Below are 17,718 nucleotides of genomic sequence, written 5' to 3' on the forward strand. Positions count from 1 at the left end.
TTTTTGTTGTTGTTGTTTTTTTGTTTTTTTTTTTTTAAAGACCCACGTTAACGTCACACACCACCACTCAAGAGTTACACATCCGATAAAAAGGTACTGCACAAAGTCATTCACAGTTGCAACAAAAACAAAGAAAATCAGACCTGTGTTACACCCCTGTGAGTAAAAAAAAAAAAAAAAAAAAAAAAAGACAGACGTGAGCTTGCTCCTCGGGTCAGATTGCTGCTTCCTGGGAGAAAGATTACCGTCTTTACGAACGCTAGTGAGGGGAGGACTGACATTGCTACTCTCTTGTCTATATACATTGCACACGCTGACTGCAGACGGACGCAGTGTGCTCGGCCCAAAAGCCACACGAGGGTCATCTTTTCAACGGAGAGAGAGATGCTGGTTGATGTGGCTTTCAGTCCGGCCCCCGTCTGGACTGGACTCACATCTCCTGCAGAGGGTGGCTCATTTCGATCCTCTCTCTCTTAACGGCTGGTTCAGTAGGACCTCTGGACGCGTCGGCATCACTGCCCAAGTCGCTCATCTCATCAGAGAAGGAGGCGTCTGGTGGCACAGGGAGGGAGGGAGGGATCGTTAAAGTCGAGAAAGTTTAGTTTCATGTAATTTGTGACCAGTCAAGGGGGATGAGGAGGATGTGTGATGAGAGCAAAAAGACAAGTACAGCAACAGTACAAAGTTTTTCCCTCAACATAAACATGGATTTTTCATAAAGCATCGCCATATCTAGCATAAGAAAGATGGTTTAAAGGATAAGTTTGACAGTATTTAAGGTTTTTCTTCTCGAATGAGACATGAAAAGACCACTAAAATGTGTTAGTCACACAATAATTTCTAATTTCTAATTAAGCGATTCTTTAAAAACACAGACATTTATAGTTTTATTGTTAAAAAGTGTAAAACTGCTTGACACATTTGGTCAAACAAGAGTATTTAGTGCATTTGTTGGACTATTTTCAGCTGTGGATTAATAATTATTGCTCAGGACGTTGTATGTTGGACTGAATTAATTACAGTGTTCATCGTTAGAGCTGCAACTAACGATTATTTTCATATTTTTGATTAGTTGTTTGGTCTCTAAAATGTCAGTAAAATGGTGAAAAATCTCATTGTTTCTAGAAACCTAAGCTGCAACCAGAGATGTTTAGCATTTTAGCAATTACAAAACAATTAATCAATTATCAAAATAGTTGGCAATTAATTTTCTGTTGATTGATTAATCAACTAATCATTGCTACTCTGTTCATTCTAATAAAGATATACTGTATGTCATCCAGCAACAATGAGATTGTTTCTGGACAACAATGGAGGTCTATAGCAAAGAGGAATAAGATACATCAGACTTTAGTTACACTGACGATATGTTGTAAGATTCATAAAGAACGAATGAGCTTGAGCACCACAGACAGTGTAGGGAAAATGTAAAAAATTGAAACAGACTAACAAATTGTTGGTTTTGGTCTTTTCATGGGATTTTCTGACAATTAAAAAAGTATATAGAATTTCACTAGACTTATTCTTCAACATCTGCTTGGAAACTTTGGAGCCAGTTAGCTGTGATGTTACTAATATCAAAACTAGCACTGAGAGATAATAAAGGATTACCTTTTTCCATTAGTGATGGCATCATAGAGCTCAGGTCACTGAACTGTAATTCAAGAGATGAGAGAACATTAGTGCTGGGCCGGCTCGACAAAACAACTATTTTCAATCAGTACATGTTAACATCGATGTCATTAAAGTGTTTTGAGCGATGACACTTCTTCCCCCTCATCAAATATCTTTTTCTTACCTCTCCCATGACAGCAATAGGAGTTTCTCCAGTGGCCTGAGCCACACGGTGTTCCACCAGGTAAAACATGTATTCATCATACAGCAGGCGGATCAAGTGGAAGGAGCCAAAACTAGCTGCACTACGCAGAGTCAGGTCTCTAATCACCATGGAGCTACAGGACGGAGAGAGAAAACACAAAGTATAAAATGCTGTTTGGTGCGTTTCACATAGTTGCTGTGTCACCGTTGCACAGATCAGTTCCTTAAAATTGAGTATAAAAACTAGACTAACGCAGTGATTTAAAGGAAAGTGCACCCGTACCTGTAGAAAGACCATTTGAGCAGGAACTGGCGTGCAGCCTTGGGGAAGCTGGGGCTGCCCTGGTGGGGCTTCAGGACCTGAGAGACCACATTGTCCAGCCAGGTCGCCCACTGATCCAGGGAGCTCTGCTGCTGCAGGGTGACTTTAAAGTCCTGCTCCAGACGCTGAACCACACTCTCGTCACACTGACACACCCACGACGCCTGCTCCTGTTAGACACAACAAACACACCCGACTAGTCAGCAACAGACCACAACACACAGAGTCAACAGTCTGCAACAAACATTAACATTTGTCATCTTCACATCAAAGTTTAGAATATAATCTCAGAGAGGAGCACCTGAACGTTAGCAAAGTCGACCCGGTTGAGGTCAGAGAGCATCTGGTTTATCTGGGAGGTGTTCTGGAGGACGGCGCGGGCTGCCTGGGCCAGATGGTTCAGACTGGTGTAACGTCTCAGAGTCTGTGCAAACGCACTGACCACCGCCACCTACGCAACACACACAACCACACGATCCAAAACAAACGTTACAACAGACACAATGATTTCATGTTTCTTGATATTACCCAATATTTTTTTAGAGAACACATTTCTGTGAACAAACTCTAAACATGTTTCATCTTCAGATGTTGATTATGAAAATTATGAATCATATACACGTAATCTAGAAATGACGTACATGTTAACGCAAAAAGAGATGAGAGTTTTTTCCTGTTACCTTGGTGCGGATGATTTCTTGAGGAAAGTTGGTCATGGCGTTAGTCAGCCATCCCTCCAGACTCTTGGCAAAGTTACGTATGGCCTGAGTAAGAGTGCCTGAAGGAACAAAACAGCCTAAATTAAAAACTGACTTTACTTATTTCCATTGTACATAAAGCATCACAAGCAGATGTGTATAAAGGCAGTAAAATGCACAATTCAAGAAGGTCTGTAATAAAAATAAACATCAAAATCTCTCTGAATTTAATGCTGAGGTGTGTCGATGTATTACTGGGGTTCATATGAAGGAAAACCGGACCTTTACAAATAGATTTAGCTCTTATTAATGTTTGTTCACTAATGTATTATTAAAGTGAAGTGATTCAGGGTGTTGGGACCACTGACAACATGTACAAAGGGTCACGGATTTTCCACTGTTTGCATAGTAGTTCATAGAGCTTACAGTTGTATGCAAAAGTTTGGGCACTCCTTGACAAATAACACATTTTGGTGATTTTTTTAGCCTCTCTAGGGTAAAGAACATAAAACACAATATTTTCAGCAAACATTAATGTATAGTTAATAGTTTAATATGTTATAGTTTGGTGCCTAAACTTTTGCATACAACTGTAAATCCCTTAAAAAGTAACAGTGGTACTGACTGGGAACAGGACGCAGCACATCAGGGATGAGGATCTCCACCAAAGCCTGGTAAAGGATGTGGTCACAGCTCCTCATCCATAGTCTGATTGGTTCATATTTACACAGAGCTACCAGCTTCTCTCTGGGGATCACACTTTCCAGGTCATCATCACTACACATAGATGAGAAAGAAGAAAAACAGACTGTGAATGCTGCCATTCTGCAAATAATACTCTATTCTGAACTCAGCAGACATTCAGGTAAAAAGCAAAACATTAAGATGAAAAACTGTTTAAATACAAAATGTGATTTAGCCCAGACGTGACACTAAAAGGTGTGTGTAGTCTGTGTGGTCTGACCTGTTAGGGATGGTGGTGCTTCCGTCACTAGATGGCGGTGTTGAATACCAAAAGGTCTGCCAGAGTTTCTCAATGTAGTGGAACTGGAGGTTCATCACCACATCCAAAGTCGCCTGCAGGAGAGCAGCGAGGGAGGAAGGGAGGGAGAGAAAAAGCGGGGAGGGAGGGAGGGAAGAGAGGAGGGAAAAGAGGGAGGACGGGGGACAAAACATACAGAGCTGAACCATGGCAACCAGACACACACCAAGTTTCTACAGGCGGGCAGGCAGCCTCTCGCTCACTCTGGGCCCTCCTGGTTAGACAATGAGCCAGCTTAAACACAGCTCCCTGCACATTAATCATCAGGAGGATCCTAAAGGCCACGTTTAGTCTTTATCTGGAGTTTTATTTGAAGTTGATTCCACTCTACACTTTGCATCCTGTTTGCCTTTAGAAAGCAGATTAGTCTCATAGATTTAAGCGTGCATTCGCCTCCTTTTAACAATCAGTGGCAAGGCGCTGACCTGAACTAACCCATGTGACTTCCTCTTTCCTGTTCATATGTATGAGGCTCTTAGAAAGCTTGTTATGTTGCACACAACTGAATGCAAAAGGAAGCAGAAGCAAGCTAATGATTGTAAATGATAGTTTTAGTTTTGTGGTTTATGGTTTTAGGTTTGTGGTTGAAGCAAAAGCCAAAACCTGGTTCTAAATATTAACAGAGAAACCTCCTGCTGAGGGTGAATATAAACACTTAGAGCTGTAGAAGTTGTTGAGGCCGTTCATCACACCAGAAGAAGAGTCAACGTGACTCCACGCGTCAAACTTCTTTGTTTCTGGCTTGAAACAGAACCGTATATCTCTACGTCGAGAGTCTGTCGAGTATGCGACTATGATTCACACCATGCCCAGAGATACTCCTCTTTCACTATCTGGCAGGACATGCACTTGCCGCTGGATCTTGTTACACAGCAGTGTAGGCTTCAATCACATGATATGTTTTTGCTTCCTCTCCAGCCGTCGCCATGGTAACCTTGTTTACGGTTGCCCCCAGCAACAGGTCAAACACAGAACTCCAAAACAAAAAGGAGAATTCCCCATCCCCTCTGAACAAGAAGCGTTTTGCCTCCGCAGTTTTTTCGTCGCACAGGAAAAACAGCATGCCTTAAAAAAAAAAAAAAAAAAAAAAGAAAGAAAGAAAGAAAAAAATATGTGTGGAGGAGAAATAACACGTGTTCACATGCATGGTCAGAGAAAGAGCGGTCTGCGTCAGACACTCGCAAATCTTAACCCCTCACTTCGTGTTTTATTAACCATCTATTTATCTGTACTTAAAACATTCATTTAGTGGTTGATGCCTGAATGTTTGTCTGTTACCATGACAGTGATAAATACATGCCCGACAAATCTGTTTACAGCCCTGCTCAAAAAAAAACAACAACCCCAGACTCTTTTAACTGCATGAAAGTAAAGTAAGAAATAAAGTATCGTTTCAGCCAACTTGTTTGTGCTGTAACTTTAATAAAAGCCTTGACTAATGTGTTAACAGGTCGCTGTTGGCTCGCAAATAAGGGAGGAAAAAGTGAAATGCATAAACATTAGAACACGTTGAGGCAATGAGAGCTGAGAGAGTGACAGAAATGCGCTGGCAGACAAAGACAGAAGCCCATGTGCCTGTCCGCAGACAAGGCAACACAAAGGCCCAAGGGGAGGCCACCACAAAGACACCGAGATGTCCACCCAGCGCGCTGAAAGGTTAATTGGCATGTCTTGAAAGCTGCACAGAGATGAAAAGACGGCTGGAACAAAGGGAGCGTGGTGAGGCTGGACAAGGGGAGGGCAGGGATAATATGATAAAGCCAGAGCTTCGCTGCTTTAATCACAGCCTACCTCCTGCCTGTAAAGCCCCCAAATTTTAACGTTTACTATTATTTTTCCTCTTCTCGTTGCCTGTGTGTCTCAACCTGTGGTGACGAGTTATTCTTATGCCTTATCAAATTCAATGTCTCTGAATTATGCTGTGAAATACCTATGAAATACAGTATCAGTATCATAAATTCCTGATTTACTGAATTTTTATTTTAAGTCTGACAAAGTTGTGCTCGACTAACAGACCTGTTGACACATATATATAGATATATATATCTCAATATGTGATAATTAAATCTTTAACTATTAGCAGAATACATGTCAGTACAAATACAATTTACAGTGCCATAAATTGCATCATGAAGTTCTGCTGTTTGTGTCCTTCTTTCCACTTTGTTTAGGATTAATCATGATCCACAGAGAGTTGTAGAAAGCTGTTCCAGTCATTAATCATATGTCAGTGTAGTCTCATTCCCTCTAAGGATATAGGCTGTCGTATGCTGTAGAGATTGTAAAGCCCTTTGAGGCAAATGTGTGATTTTCAGTGATATAAATAATAATTTCATTCTCTCAAACTATAACGGTGAGAGGTTTGCAAAAGACGACCCGCAGCCAGGAAGCAGACAGTAATGTGTGTGTGTGTGTGTGTGGTGTAACCAGGGACGAGCTGTGCTGCACGTCTGAATGTGACCAAACTGAGGAGCAACCCACAGGTCAAAATGTAAATATTTGTTCAAAAGTTTCTAAGGTGGTGGAAGATGTAATAAAAATGAGTCCCGCTACGATGTGACCTACCTCACAGTGGTCTCTGTAGAGCGTCTGCAGCTTCTTGATGTCGTTCATGTTGATGCGCTCGGGCAGAGGCTGGGTGCCCAAGTCAGGAGTGGGAAACGGAGGTAAGGTGTGGGATGTATCTGCATGAAGAAAAAAGGTAGACAGGTGTCACTTGTTGCACACACACACAGTATCATGGAGTATGGAGACAGGAAACATATAAAAACTGTACGGGTAGATATAATATAGAATATTATAATTTATGTTTACAGTATGTCAAGATTGAATCACATGTCCTATTTATAGCCCCTTTCACACATGCACTGCAACCCTGAAGTTATCTGGACATTACCCAGAGGAGCTGTATGTTGGAACGCAAATGTCCAAATCATTCAGACCGGACATTAAATGGACTTTACCCTGCCAGCTCCCTAGTCCAAAGTCCGTGTAATGTCCAATTGAGCCCATGTGTGAATACATCAGGTAATTTTCCAGAGAATTCACAGTGAACAAGTGGGGTGTTGATGACGTTTCTATCATGCGGCTGGTGCTGGATAAACGCAGCAGGCCAGATAAAGCTGGGCCTGAACGCTCTGCTGTGAAGCTAGCGCTAATGGGAGAGACGACTTCCTGCAATTTCTCATAAAGTAAACTGCGTTTTATTTCTGGTGAAAAGCTTAGAAACGCCAAAGTACAACTACAGAATACTTTATTGCGTCATGTCCTGCCTCCCACACACTCTACCCAGGCGTCATCTCTTGCCTATCTGAGTATTTCCTGTAGGTGAGAATGTGCCTGATGCAGACAATCTCAAGTTGTGTGCAATATGTGTGAAAGGGCAACAAGAGTTTGCATGAGAAAACAGCTATTGTCTCAACAATCAAGATGCCTGCCAGTAAATTTCATGAAGTCTGACATCTACCGCCAACATGTGCCTCATGTGATCTCACTAAGTAATTATGTTGGGGAAAAAATGCTCCATTATGTAAAAAACTAATCCTCAGGATCACAACATCTGTAGATACACATCATGGTGGCAGCCAACCAGCTCCTGTCTTTACCTATGTACTGCTGGTGGTGTTGGCTCTGAGCAGCCACCGACTGCTCTGGAGTGTTGTTACAGTGCTGAGAGCTCCCACACAGGCTGTCGGACATACCGTCCACCTTCTGTAGAGGTTTGAACCTACACAGACAGGAGAGGAGAGAACAGGACATCTGTGTTAGCAATGTTTGGCTACAGTCAAGAAAAAAAGAAAGAGTGTGCCACAGAAGGCTGGGAGTATGCAAGTTTTAATGCCAATGAAAATCCACACAAGATAACTCCTGAGTAAGCGCACCTTCAACCAGAGGGAGGACTAGTTAGTAAAATCACCATGGGTGTGTTTAAAAGGAAAACATTCCCAACAGTTTGCAACATTTTTCTGGTTTACTGATATGTTATTTCCCATTTGTGAAAAATGTTTTGCCTTCATTTCAGTCTGGTGGAGCATAATAGAGAAAACTCAACGGAGCAGTGACTTACATACATTCATACACCCTAAAAACCTAATCTGTGGGGTGAACTTTACACAATTAAACAAACACACAAGCCTTTGCTTTTAATGTTTTATGAGAATTAATCAAAAAAGGACATACAGAATTGTCCCGACACATTGCAACAGGACATTAAATGCACCACCGCTTCCATAAAAAAAAAACAAAAAACAAAAAACTGTGAGCACATTGTAGCAGCACTGAACGTAGCCCTGCTGCAGTATTTGGTTTAATGTCTTGAGTAAGAAGAGCAACCATAAAAGAAAATGAAAAGGGCAAGAGCTTCAAGAAGAAAATGGGAAGGACAAAGATGAGGAGAAAACACAGCAAGCAGCAGAGAGATGGTGATGACAGTAAGGCAGCTGTTACAGCATAAATGTTATCAATATTAAAATGAGATTTATGCACAATCCTGACAATGAACGGAGCATTTCAGAAAGTTGTGACAAATGTGGCAGAGAGTAAGAGAAGTGGACAGGGAAAGGTTAAAGTATCAGATCTTAGGGAGAGTGCTGACCTCTGTTTCTGATGGACAGGCTGCTGCCTCATGGCCATGTACTGGGTGTCTTCCTGCAGCCGGTTAAGCGGAGAGTCTGGCTTCACCCGGATGCCATAGTAATGATACTTAGAGTTGCCTCTGGTGGATTCAGTGAGAGAAAAGCCAGAAACCAGTGAGGAGGAGAAGACTTGCCATCAATGTAATCACTATCATTATCCTCTTCCATCAGCAAGTCTCCAATGCCTATAAGCATCATCATATTCGTCACATCTCTAATGGTTACATGATTACTGTTATCAGCATCTTCAGCATCGCAACACTGCCTTCCTGTTTGTACCTGGTACCGAGGCGGCGGGTCCTGAGGCCCATGAAAACTGAGCGGATGAGCTTGCCGAAGGAGGCTGCGTTGACCGGATCCAGTTTCTGTTCCTGACAGTGCCGCAAGTAATGGTTATACAGGGAGCACCGGGGCAGGCTCACTCCCTCCGCAGTCTCGTAGTTGTCCAGCAGCCACTGCAGCTAAAAAACACACAGAAGAAGACACAGTCTCACAATCAGTGAGCCCAAATGTCGGCTCTGTGATATTCACCGGGCCAGCAATACAGAGGAGCAGTGGATCTTATTATCACATCAAAAGAGAGATAAGACACACACCACACACACTCCTACCTACACACACACACATCACATCACATCACCACCTATTTTATGAGGTTTAACACCACAGAGACCATTGCACTCCCATTGTGGCTTTTGCCAACACATTTATATTCTTGAGTGAAGCGGTAAGTGACTACAGCAGAAGGAATGGCTGATTGAGTGAACACTCAAACATCTGAAGAGCTATTTATCCAATCGGAAAAATCTTCAAGACGAGTCAATATTAAGGAGGACACAGTCATCATGACCTTGTCTGTTACCGGTGCTGTTATAAAGAATTTATATGAAAAATACAATAACCAATTAACTAATCAGATTTAAAGCAAATACTTCAAACGCTATTCATACAAATGATGTGGAGATTGTTTGGTGACAGCTGAGGTAAAGAGCTGGAATATAGTGAAAACATCTAAACCAAACATTTCCCCATTTGAGTAAAAATTTGGGTAGAAATACAAAGTTGTACTAAATGAATGTGTCATAAATATCTTTTAAATGTCATTATAACTCAGCATCCCAACAAGAGAATATTACAGCAATACTGCAATAAAAGTGCATGTCTTGATGTATTTACGAGTGAAAATAACAGAAATCTTGTATCAATCAGCTCAAAATCCATGCAGAGTATTAAGACACGCATACAAGATACATCATTAAGCAAAAAGTGACAGCAAATGCAAGTTCAGATCGAGGATGAAAACTAATTGAGACAATTATGCGTGTCAGTGGGACAGTGCAGAGTAAGTAAAGCTAGCAGTAGGTGGTGTGTTCAACTTAGCACAACACGAGTAGAAACACACTGCCAACAGGTTCAGCCACAGCTTTCTTTCTTTTTTTTTTTTTTTTTTCCATTTTCTCTCTCATGTCCTTTTCAAAGAAAGTTCCTGGTGGACTTACATGGCTGTTGAGCAGGCTGCTTTTGTGACTTGCAATTCCTTCAGACTTTTGGAGGTTTTCAATCGCCATTTCAAGCTAAAGAAAGAAGGAAGCATGCAAAAAAAAAAAAGAAAAAAAAAAGAGTGGACACAGAAGGGGGAGGAGGCAAGAGAGTGAGAGAGATAAAAAATGAGACAGAAATAAGCAGACGTATATAAAAAATTAAAAAAAATTAAAAAAAACACACAAAACAGATAAAGGAAATAAGACTGTTAGCGAGCAGCCAGATCTCTGCATTTCCATTAAAATCAGTCAGTGTTGCAGCCAAATCCATTATTGGCTAACAAAAGCATGCAAATCAAGGGACTCATAGGGTTAAGCTGCTCAGTGAAGACTTGCGGTCAGACACTCTAATGTATGCAAATAGGAACCACAAACAGGGGCACAGGTCACGTCAAGCTCAGAGACAATAGGTCAACAATGCCTACCCCCCCCCAACAATTTATCAAACAATATAACTTAGAAAGAATATTCTAAAAAACTAAAAATCAGATAGAGTAAGTTGTAACTACGACACAAGCAAGAGTGTCATGGTATAAAACACACTGACATATAATTCTTTCTTTTGGACAACAAAAAGTGTCGGAGTCCAACTGGCTGGTAAAGTGAATGACAAAACCAGGGACGTTCTGTTGAGCTGTGGAAGAAAATCAAGTCAAAAAAGAAAAGATGTGTGGTATTGCAGCCAAACTGGAGACACAGAAGAAAAGGAAAAAGAAAGAGGCAGCGTTCCAAGCCTTAAGAAGACTCCCGAGGGCTCTTGGCCAAATGGTAATGAGCCCCAAGGGTTGCTTTGTTTCGCAGGGCGCTCAAGTGCCTGTGAAAACCTCTGAAACAAGGCAGCGCTGAATTATTTAAGCCAGTGTCCCGATTCTACAGGCTCTCTGCCCTGCTCCACTCTGCTCTCTGTGTGTTGCTGCAGAGCCAGGAGGCCCCAACTCAGGTTGCTGTGAACCCTGTGTGTCTGTTACTGCCTGTCAGGCTTGTCCTGGGAGGCTGAGTAGTCAGGACACAAGCTCACGTAGCAGTGATGACAGTTAGCACTTGTGTGCATCACACAACCCCATATGGAAGTGGGGATGTTTGCTGGGTACATTATGTTGTAAAATCCTCTTATTTATGTACTTTAGAGAACAAAAACTACAATTTGGACTTAGAGGAGTTGAGAAACAATCTTCCAAGTATATTCTGTACTGTTCAATGACTTACTTGCACAGTCATTCAGTCTTTGGAGGGTGTAAACCTCTGATTTACAGCTTTTTTTTGCTTGCTCATCAATCTTTCTATAATGCAAACCATGCTGCAGAACGCCACAAGGACACTGGGGTGAGTATTGCTCACCATGGCTGAGGAGGAGCGAGAGGAGTGTGATATGTGGTTGCGGCTTCCCTCCATGCTTCCTCCATGGATTAGGTAGGTGCTGCCGCTGGAGATGATGTGGCTGCTGCCCACGTCCATGGCGATGCCCACCATGCCATGAGGGGGCACCCCGCCACTGGCAGAGGAGACCACTGTGGTGACATGAGCTCCACCAGCCTGTGAGTCAAAGTAAGCTCCGCCACTGCTCTGCCCATACAACTGAGCCTCAGGGTTGTAGGAGTAGGCCGCTCGGCTGTGGAGAGATCATTGTAATTAGTATGCAGTGATGTCATTCAATGAAAATAAATTTCAAGATCACTGATTAATTTTAGGATGTCCTATGCAGTAGAGCGATGTAGAACTATGCTCTGTTTAAGAGGTTTTCATAGATAACAAAATAATTGATGTCATTGAAATATTTGGTTATGCTGGAATCATATCAGACATCAAACTGTGGGAAAAAACTCACTTTGGCTTCATTTAATTTTAATGACGTTTTGATTCGAGCCACTTTAAAAGCAGTTGGATGTGCCACAGTTAAAATGATGAGGAAAGCAGTCTGGAAAGTCTTATTTGTCATTACACCCCTTATCCAGCACTTATTCATGCATAATTCAAGATGACTCCGAAAATGGAGTGGAGTCAAATATTATTCACAGTGTTGTGTCTCCGCAATTTCAAAAGCTTAAGCCTTTTTTATTAAACTTAGGTATCTTACATTAACAAAATGGCAACTTTTGAGTAATTCTTTCGAATAAAAATGAACTCCTATACATTAGGGCAATATTGAAACTTATGTATGCACACAAAACCACATAAACATTAAAAATAACTTTCTTGTAGATATTTATTACTATTTTTTCTCAACAAAACACAACTATTAAAGATTCCCTGCAGACACATTTTAAGTCATTTCAAAACACTGCTTGGAATGATCATTTGTTGTGCATATCGGACCATTATTGGCTTCATATCTAGATGTGATGTCACAAAAGCTTGCTCTTATGTCCACGTGTTAAACTGAGATTCAAGGTGAGAACAGAGAAACTTCTCCACTTGAAAACAGTCTTCTAGTGTCAGTTGCTGCACATACGTCATTCTGCACAGTGAAGCTCAAACATCCGAGTGAAATAACAACAAGCACAACACATTTTTGAGTGGAGTGTTTTTGCTTTTACATTTTATTTCATGGTCTAGTTGAACTACACTATAAAAACACCATACCATTTTGCTATAAATGTGGAATGACATAACATTTCTTACATAGTTCCATTGGTGTAAACAGCCTCCCCACTTTCTCCTACATATTGGACCTGTGATGGATAGACGTGCTGCACCTGTTGCACCTACAGAGAAACAACAGTAGAATTAAAGCTTTATACCTTCCTTACTTGAGATTTAATCACAGGCTGTCACTGAGATTGTAATTTAACCTTTTTTTTTAAATTTGGCAACAGATTGATATAACTGCATGTGTGTATAGGCATGTGCACACCCATATGTGTGCATTTATACAGTGCAGTGAAAAAGTCTGTCCACCCCTTTTTGTTTTTGCACAATTATTTGTCAGAAGCAGAAGCCCCAACAATATAATTTGATATTTAAATGCCTATTGTAATTGGCCCTTCACAGGTTTTTGTGTGTATGTTCTGTATATTCAAAGTGGCAAATAAGTACAATAAGTACACATCAGTAACTCTGAAAAGGAAGTAGGAGTAAAAGTGATTTGGTTACATGGAAATCACAAAAATTAAATCATAAAAAAATTAGAGTTTATTAAGATGTAAATTAAATTATAACTTCACCATGTAATACAATAACAATGTTGGTGAAATCATAATGGAATTTATTTGAACTTGTATTGATAAAGATATACTTGATTTGATAAACATCACAACTGATGATGAATAACATACTGAAGAATAAACATGATGAAAAACAGGTAGTTAACTGTCTATCTGCTGCTGGTCAGTCTTGTGGCTGATGATATCACCTGACACCAAAGACCAGCTAATAGCAGACAGTCAGTCTGTCCCTGCTATTCAACGTTAGACGTTAAGACATCACACAGATTTGGTGTTGGGATTTGGTTCAAGCCCCCAGGAACATTACTGGGCTGTGCAGCAATTTTTGGTGGTGTAGTGGCCAAACTGCATCAAACTGCATGTCACATTATACCCTGGAAACTAGAGAAGACCTTTACACATCATCACAGAAAAAGAAGCAGCGGGAAAGCTAAGAAAACAAGAGTCTACAGCCATGCTAGCAGCTCAGTGAGGCTGTACGTAGGCACAGCGGTGCTTTGAACTAAATGCTAAGGTTGATGACAATGCTAACATGCTAATGCTAAGTAGATATAATGTTTACTATGTTCACCGTGTTAATTCAGCTTGCTAACATTTGCTAATTAGCACTAAACACAATGTACAGCTAAGGCTGATGGGTTTTGTCTCGCATCCTCTGGGGACCATGAATGTCTGTACAAAATTTCATGGCAATCCATCCAATAGTTGTCGAAATATTTCAGTCAGGACCAACTGAATGAGAGACATTACCATCCCTAAAGCAGAGCCGCTAGCAAGGCCAAAAGCTCCTCATCATCACACACATTTAAAAATAACTTTTTTGATTACCAACCATTAGTGCCAAAATTTAATTAAAAGCCGCTAAGAGTTGTATAAAGATATTATTTTCATGTCATTCATGTATGCAGGCAGTGGGCCAGGCTCAGCCAGAGAAAGACACTTAGGCGCACCCATGATGGGCACAGGAAGGAAGCAGGAGAAACATTTCAGCTCTGCATGAGCAGCTTTCAGTGGAATGAATGGGCTGCAATGTTTGGGATCTTCACCCAGTGGTGTGGTTACTGTTTAACTTGTTTATTATCTAAACAATCTACTATCTAACTCCCCCAGTTTGACTGTTATTGTTTAACCTGAATGTAAATTCTGACCCCAGTGAGACATGAAAAGTTAATCAAATATTTGTCAGTGACACAAATAAGCCTTATGAAGCAGACTATATACTTATCTTGCTCATCCTGGACTCCATTTATTTGAATTGATATAAATAATATAGTTTTCTTATCTTACTTTACTGTAAAAGAAAACAGTGTGTGGGTCTCAGGCTCAGTCACAAGTTAAGATAATTTAATTTTTTTTTAAAAACTGAACAAAAAGAGTCAAGGGGTGTACAAATATTTTCACAGCACTGTATATGTATGTACAGTACTGTGTACCTGCTGAGGGACCTGTTGAACCCTGGGTACTGAAAGCTGCTGTACTTGTCCTCCCTTCTGAGCTGAGCCTGTGGCTTGAACCAGCACCCTCTGTGTAGATACAAGACATAACTCAATTACATAGGTATGCACGCACAATCACACACACATACGCACAAACACACATCATTGTTAGCATATGACTGCCAACAAATGCCTTTCTTAAGCCCTCTTTAAGCAACGCCTAATAGATTTATGCTCCTTACGAGAGAAAATGGGTAAAAGAAAAAAGAATTTAAAAAATAATTGAAAGCCTATACTTCTCTGTAAAAGTCTGACAAACTGAATGTCTGATTTGTAAAGCGAAGCACTGTTAATTTCTCAATGTCGTTAACTGATTACAGGCAATGGACAACAGAAATTCTGGTTATTCTATAGGTCTGTATTTTTCCTATAGCCTAAAACGGCTAAATGGATGAAATGGTTGAGTAACGCAAGGAGAAGTAACTGCAAAAGCTGGCATGGTAAATGAATACAAGAGGCATCTGTTGGCAGAGTGGAGGGGTGGCAGTTGTGGTTGCTGACAAGTTACAAATTGGAAACACTACAAAAAGTGTTTTTATTTATTGCAGGTGCTGCAAGGAGGAGAGATTCCTTGTCAAGATACTGTAAGGTCTTCTTTACAGACACCATGCACAAGCACTCATGTAGCAAGTAGTTGGTTTGGTTTCCAAAACAACTTTTCTTTTATACAGAACAGTTACTGCAAATACTCGTGACAGACTTTCCCCATTTGTCCTGTCATTACAGTAGCAGTTAGTGAGGCGGAGGTGGCACCCTACCTGCTGGGAGGCTGGGACAGGCTGTACCACAGGCGCCTGGGCTGATGATGACGTCCGCAGTGTTGCCACGCTGGTCGTGGTGTCTGACCCTCCCTCGGAGCTCTGCATGCTGGGTTGCACGGGGAGAGATGAAGAAAGAGAAAGAAGAAAAGACGTGAGATGGGGGGAATCTCATACCAGATTGAAGAAATACTTTTACAGGTAATACTGAAGCCTGAAAGAAAAGGATAAGAGCTTTTCAAGTCTATACATATGGACAGCCATACTAAATAAATGCTTTTCCACCCCACCCCCTTCTTTCATGGAGCCACCGGGGCATTCATTGTCCCCCAGGGGGTTTCTGGCTTTGCCAAGTCAAGCTGAGCCAGTGAAGCTTTCAGAGCCCCAGAGGCAGCCCACCTTTGGCCTTAATCAATGGCAAAATACGCAGCCCAACAGTATTACACAGACACTTCTTGTCCTGCTGACAGGACAGACCCAGGTGGGAAAGTTACAGTACAGGAGTTCAAGTTACCAAAAGGACTGAACTGCTTCCTGAGGACCAAACCCATTGCTGCCACTCGGCTTTCCACTGGGTGACAATGTGCGCAGCATAGCAAAGGGGAGCTAAAAATGGAGTGACACAAAGGCTCTCTTTTCAAAAAAAGGACAGAGAGGGAAAGAGCGGGAGCAAGGGAGGGATAAGAGAAGAATGGAGCTGCAAGGGGGAGTAAGCAGATAAAAAACAACTTCCCCACTCTCTCCAAAAAAGAAAAAAACGAAGGGGGGAAAAAGATGAAAATGGCAGTGGGGCTCCAGCCCCTGCCAGGGTCCTGATGATATCCAGCGTTTGTTTCGAACGAGAGCCGTTCTCTGAGGGCTCCAATAATCCAGCTGATATGAGGAAATTCCTCAATGCTTTGTAAACGTTTGTCGGTTGCTATGGTGAGGATTCCATGACGACCACCCCCAACTCAACCCCCCTCCTCCCCTCCCCGTTCACTCCTCTATTTTTCCCCCCCTTTATAAAGCTCTTGCACAGGAACTTTCGAGTGCGACCGCAAAGAGACTAGGGGGAGAAGGATTAGAATAAGGGAGAGGGAGATACAGCACTCTTAGGGGTGGGTTGAATTGATGAGCAGTCTGTGGTTAAAGGCAGGAGCAGCAGGAGAAGTCTGTAGGTAGACAGCAGAACAGTGTTAACCAGGAGCGTTACAGCTCAGATCCACAAGACGCAACCTGCTCAAGACACCCTGTGATTACTCATAACACAGGACATGCTATACAATGTTATTTTAATTTGCGGAAAGAGACCTTACTCAATAATCTGAAGGCTGAGCTGTTAGATACACGCAACAGGTGCAGCAAGGCTTGTCTCTTGGCTTTCTCAAGACTAAACAAAAACTTTCTGAGTGACGAGGCTTCATGATTCAAGCTATTAAACGATTTAAGCCTCTTTCTCATCTCCCTGCATCCAATCTCCCTGCATCCATTGCATCGAACCATCAATAAATGACACGACCGTGACAAATTGAACTCAGACAGAGAGAGCAGAAACAAAAACAGATCTAATGTGAGACCTACTGAACAGCAACAGTAAAAAAAAAAAAAAAAAAAAAGCTTTGGAGGGACAACAAAAACAAGGGCAAAATGAGTCAGAATCAAGGAAACCCCAATGGTGATATAGAGGAAGAGGAAATAAATTTGACCAAACCAAACTCCCAACAAAAATGCTGTGCTAATACCAAAATAGGAGTCACATCCTTTTTTGTGGAACGTTTTCATAGTTTGAGACCATGATGATACAGGGTAACACCACTAATTTCACCAACCACCTGAAACCCCGCCGCTAAGTACAACATAATGAAGCCATCATGGAAACTACCACAAAAAAACCCCACCACACGATCAGTGTATTTCTACAACCAAAACATTCTTGCAGGCAAAAAGGAGATTACAAGGGTAAATGTTTCATGAACACATGGTTTTCTTGCAGATCTTGACACCAAACTGTAATCTCAACTCGACTAGACTGGACTAGAAAAATTGGGATTCTCATTTTATCCAGTATCCAGCTGCATTAAAACCACATGTTGACTCACATGGAGGAGAGAGTTTGTCACTTTCACATTTTATTTGTGTAGCTGATGTTAATTATGGCATCAGTCCTCCAATCACAGCTCTCTATGGTAGTTGATAAGTAATCTGACACATAAATCATCTGCACAAACCGAGGTAATTGAGCAACCAACTGTGTTGAGTTTCAAAC

General features: G+C 41.4%; 1 protein-coding gene across 4 annotated transcripts in view; it reads right to left on the minus strand.

Moving 5' to 3' along the window:
• The window catches only part of rfx2 (regulatory factor X, 2 (influences HLA class II expression)), a 26,629-nt gene continuing 8,911 nt past the window's right edge, over window positions 1-17,718 (minus strand). For 2 of the 4 annotated variants that reach the window (XM_044362371.1, XM_044362370.1), the window contains exons 2-18: window positions 15,471-15,579; window positions 14,650-14,739; window positions 12,675-12,757; window positions 11,394-11,664; window positions 10,014-10,088; window positions 8,794-8,975; window positions 8,475-8,594; window positions 7,486-7,607; window positions 6,446-6,564; window positions 3,803-3,915; window positions 3,464-3,615; window positions 2,821-2,918; window positions 2,442-2,591; window positions 2,102-2,310; window positions 1,799-1,952; window positions 1,612-1,654; window positions 1-552 (exon numbers count right to left, since the gene is read on the minus strand). In XM_044362371.1, the coding sequence (XP_044218306.1) occupies window positions 431-552; window positions 1,612-1,654; window positions 1,799-1,952; window positions 2,102-2,310; window positions 2,442-2,591; window positions 2,821-2,918; window positions 3,464-3,615; window positions 3,803-3,915; window positions 6,446-6,564; window positions 7,486-7,607; window positions 8,475-8,594; window positions 8,794-8,975; window positions 10,014-10,088; window positions 11,394-11,664; window positions 12,675-12,757; window positions 14,650-14,739; window positions 15,471-15,578 (2,211 nt within the window). In that variant the 5' untranslated portion in view covers window position 15,579 and the 3' untranslated portion in view covers window positions 1-430. The remainder of the gene's footprint in view (window positions 553-1,611; window positions 1,655-1,798; window positions 1,953-2,101; window positions 2,311-2,441; window positions 2,592-2,820; window positions 2,919-3,463; window positions 3,616-3,802; window positions 3,916-6,445; window positions 6,565-7,485; window positions 7,608-8,474; window positions 8,595-8,793; window positions 8,976-10,013; window positions 10,089-11,393; window positions 11,665-12,674; window positions 12,758-14,649; window positions 14,740-15,470; window positions 15,580-17,718) is intronic. The other 2 variants (XM_044362373.1, XM_044362372.1) reach the window with 2 other exon arrangements.

The sequence above is a fragment of the Thunnus albacares genome, chromosome 9 (assembly GCF_914725855.1).
Source record: "Thunnus albacares chromosome 9, fThuAlb1.1, whole genome shotgun sequence".
In the NCBI taxonomy this organism is placed as follows: domain Eukaryota; kingdom Metazoa; phylum Chordata; class Actinopteri; order Scombriformes; family Scombridae; genus Thunnus; species Thunnus albacares.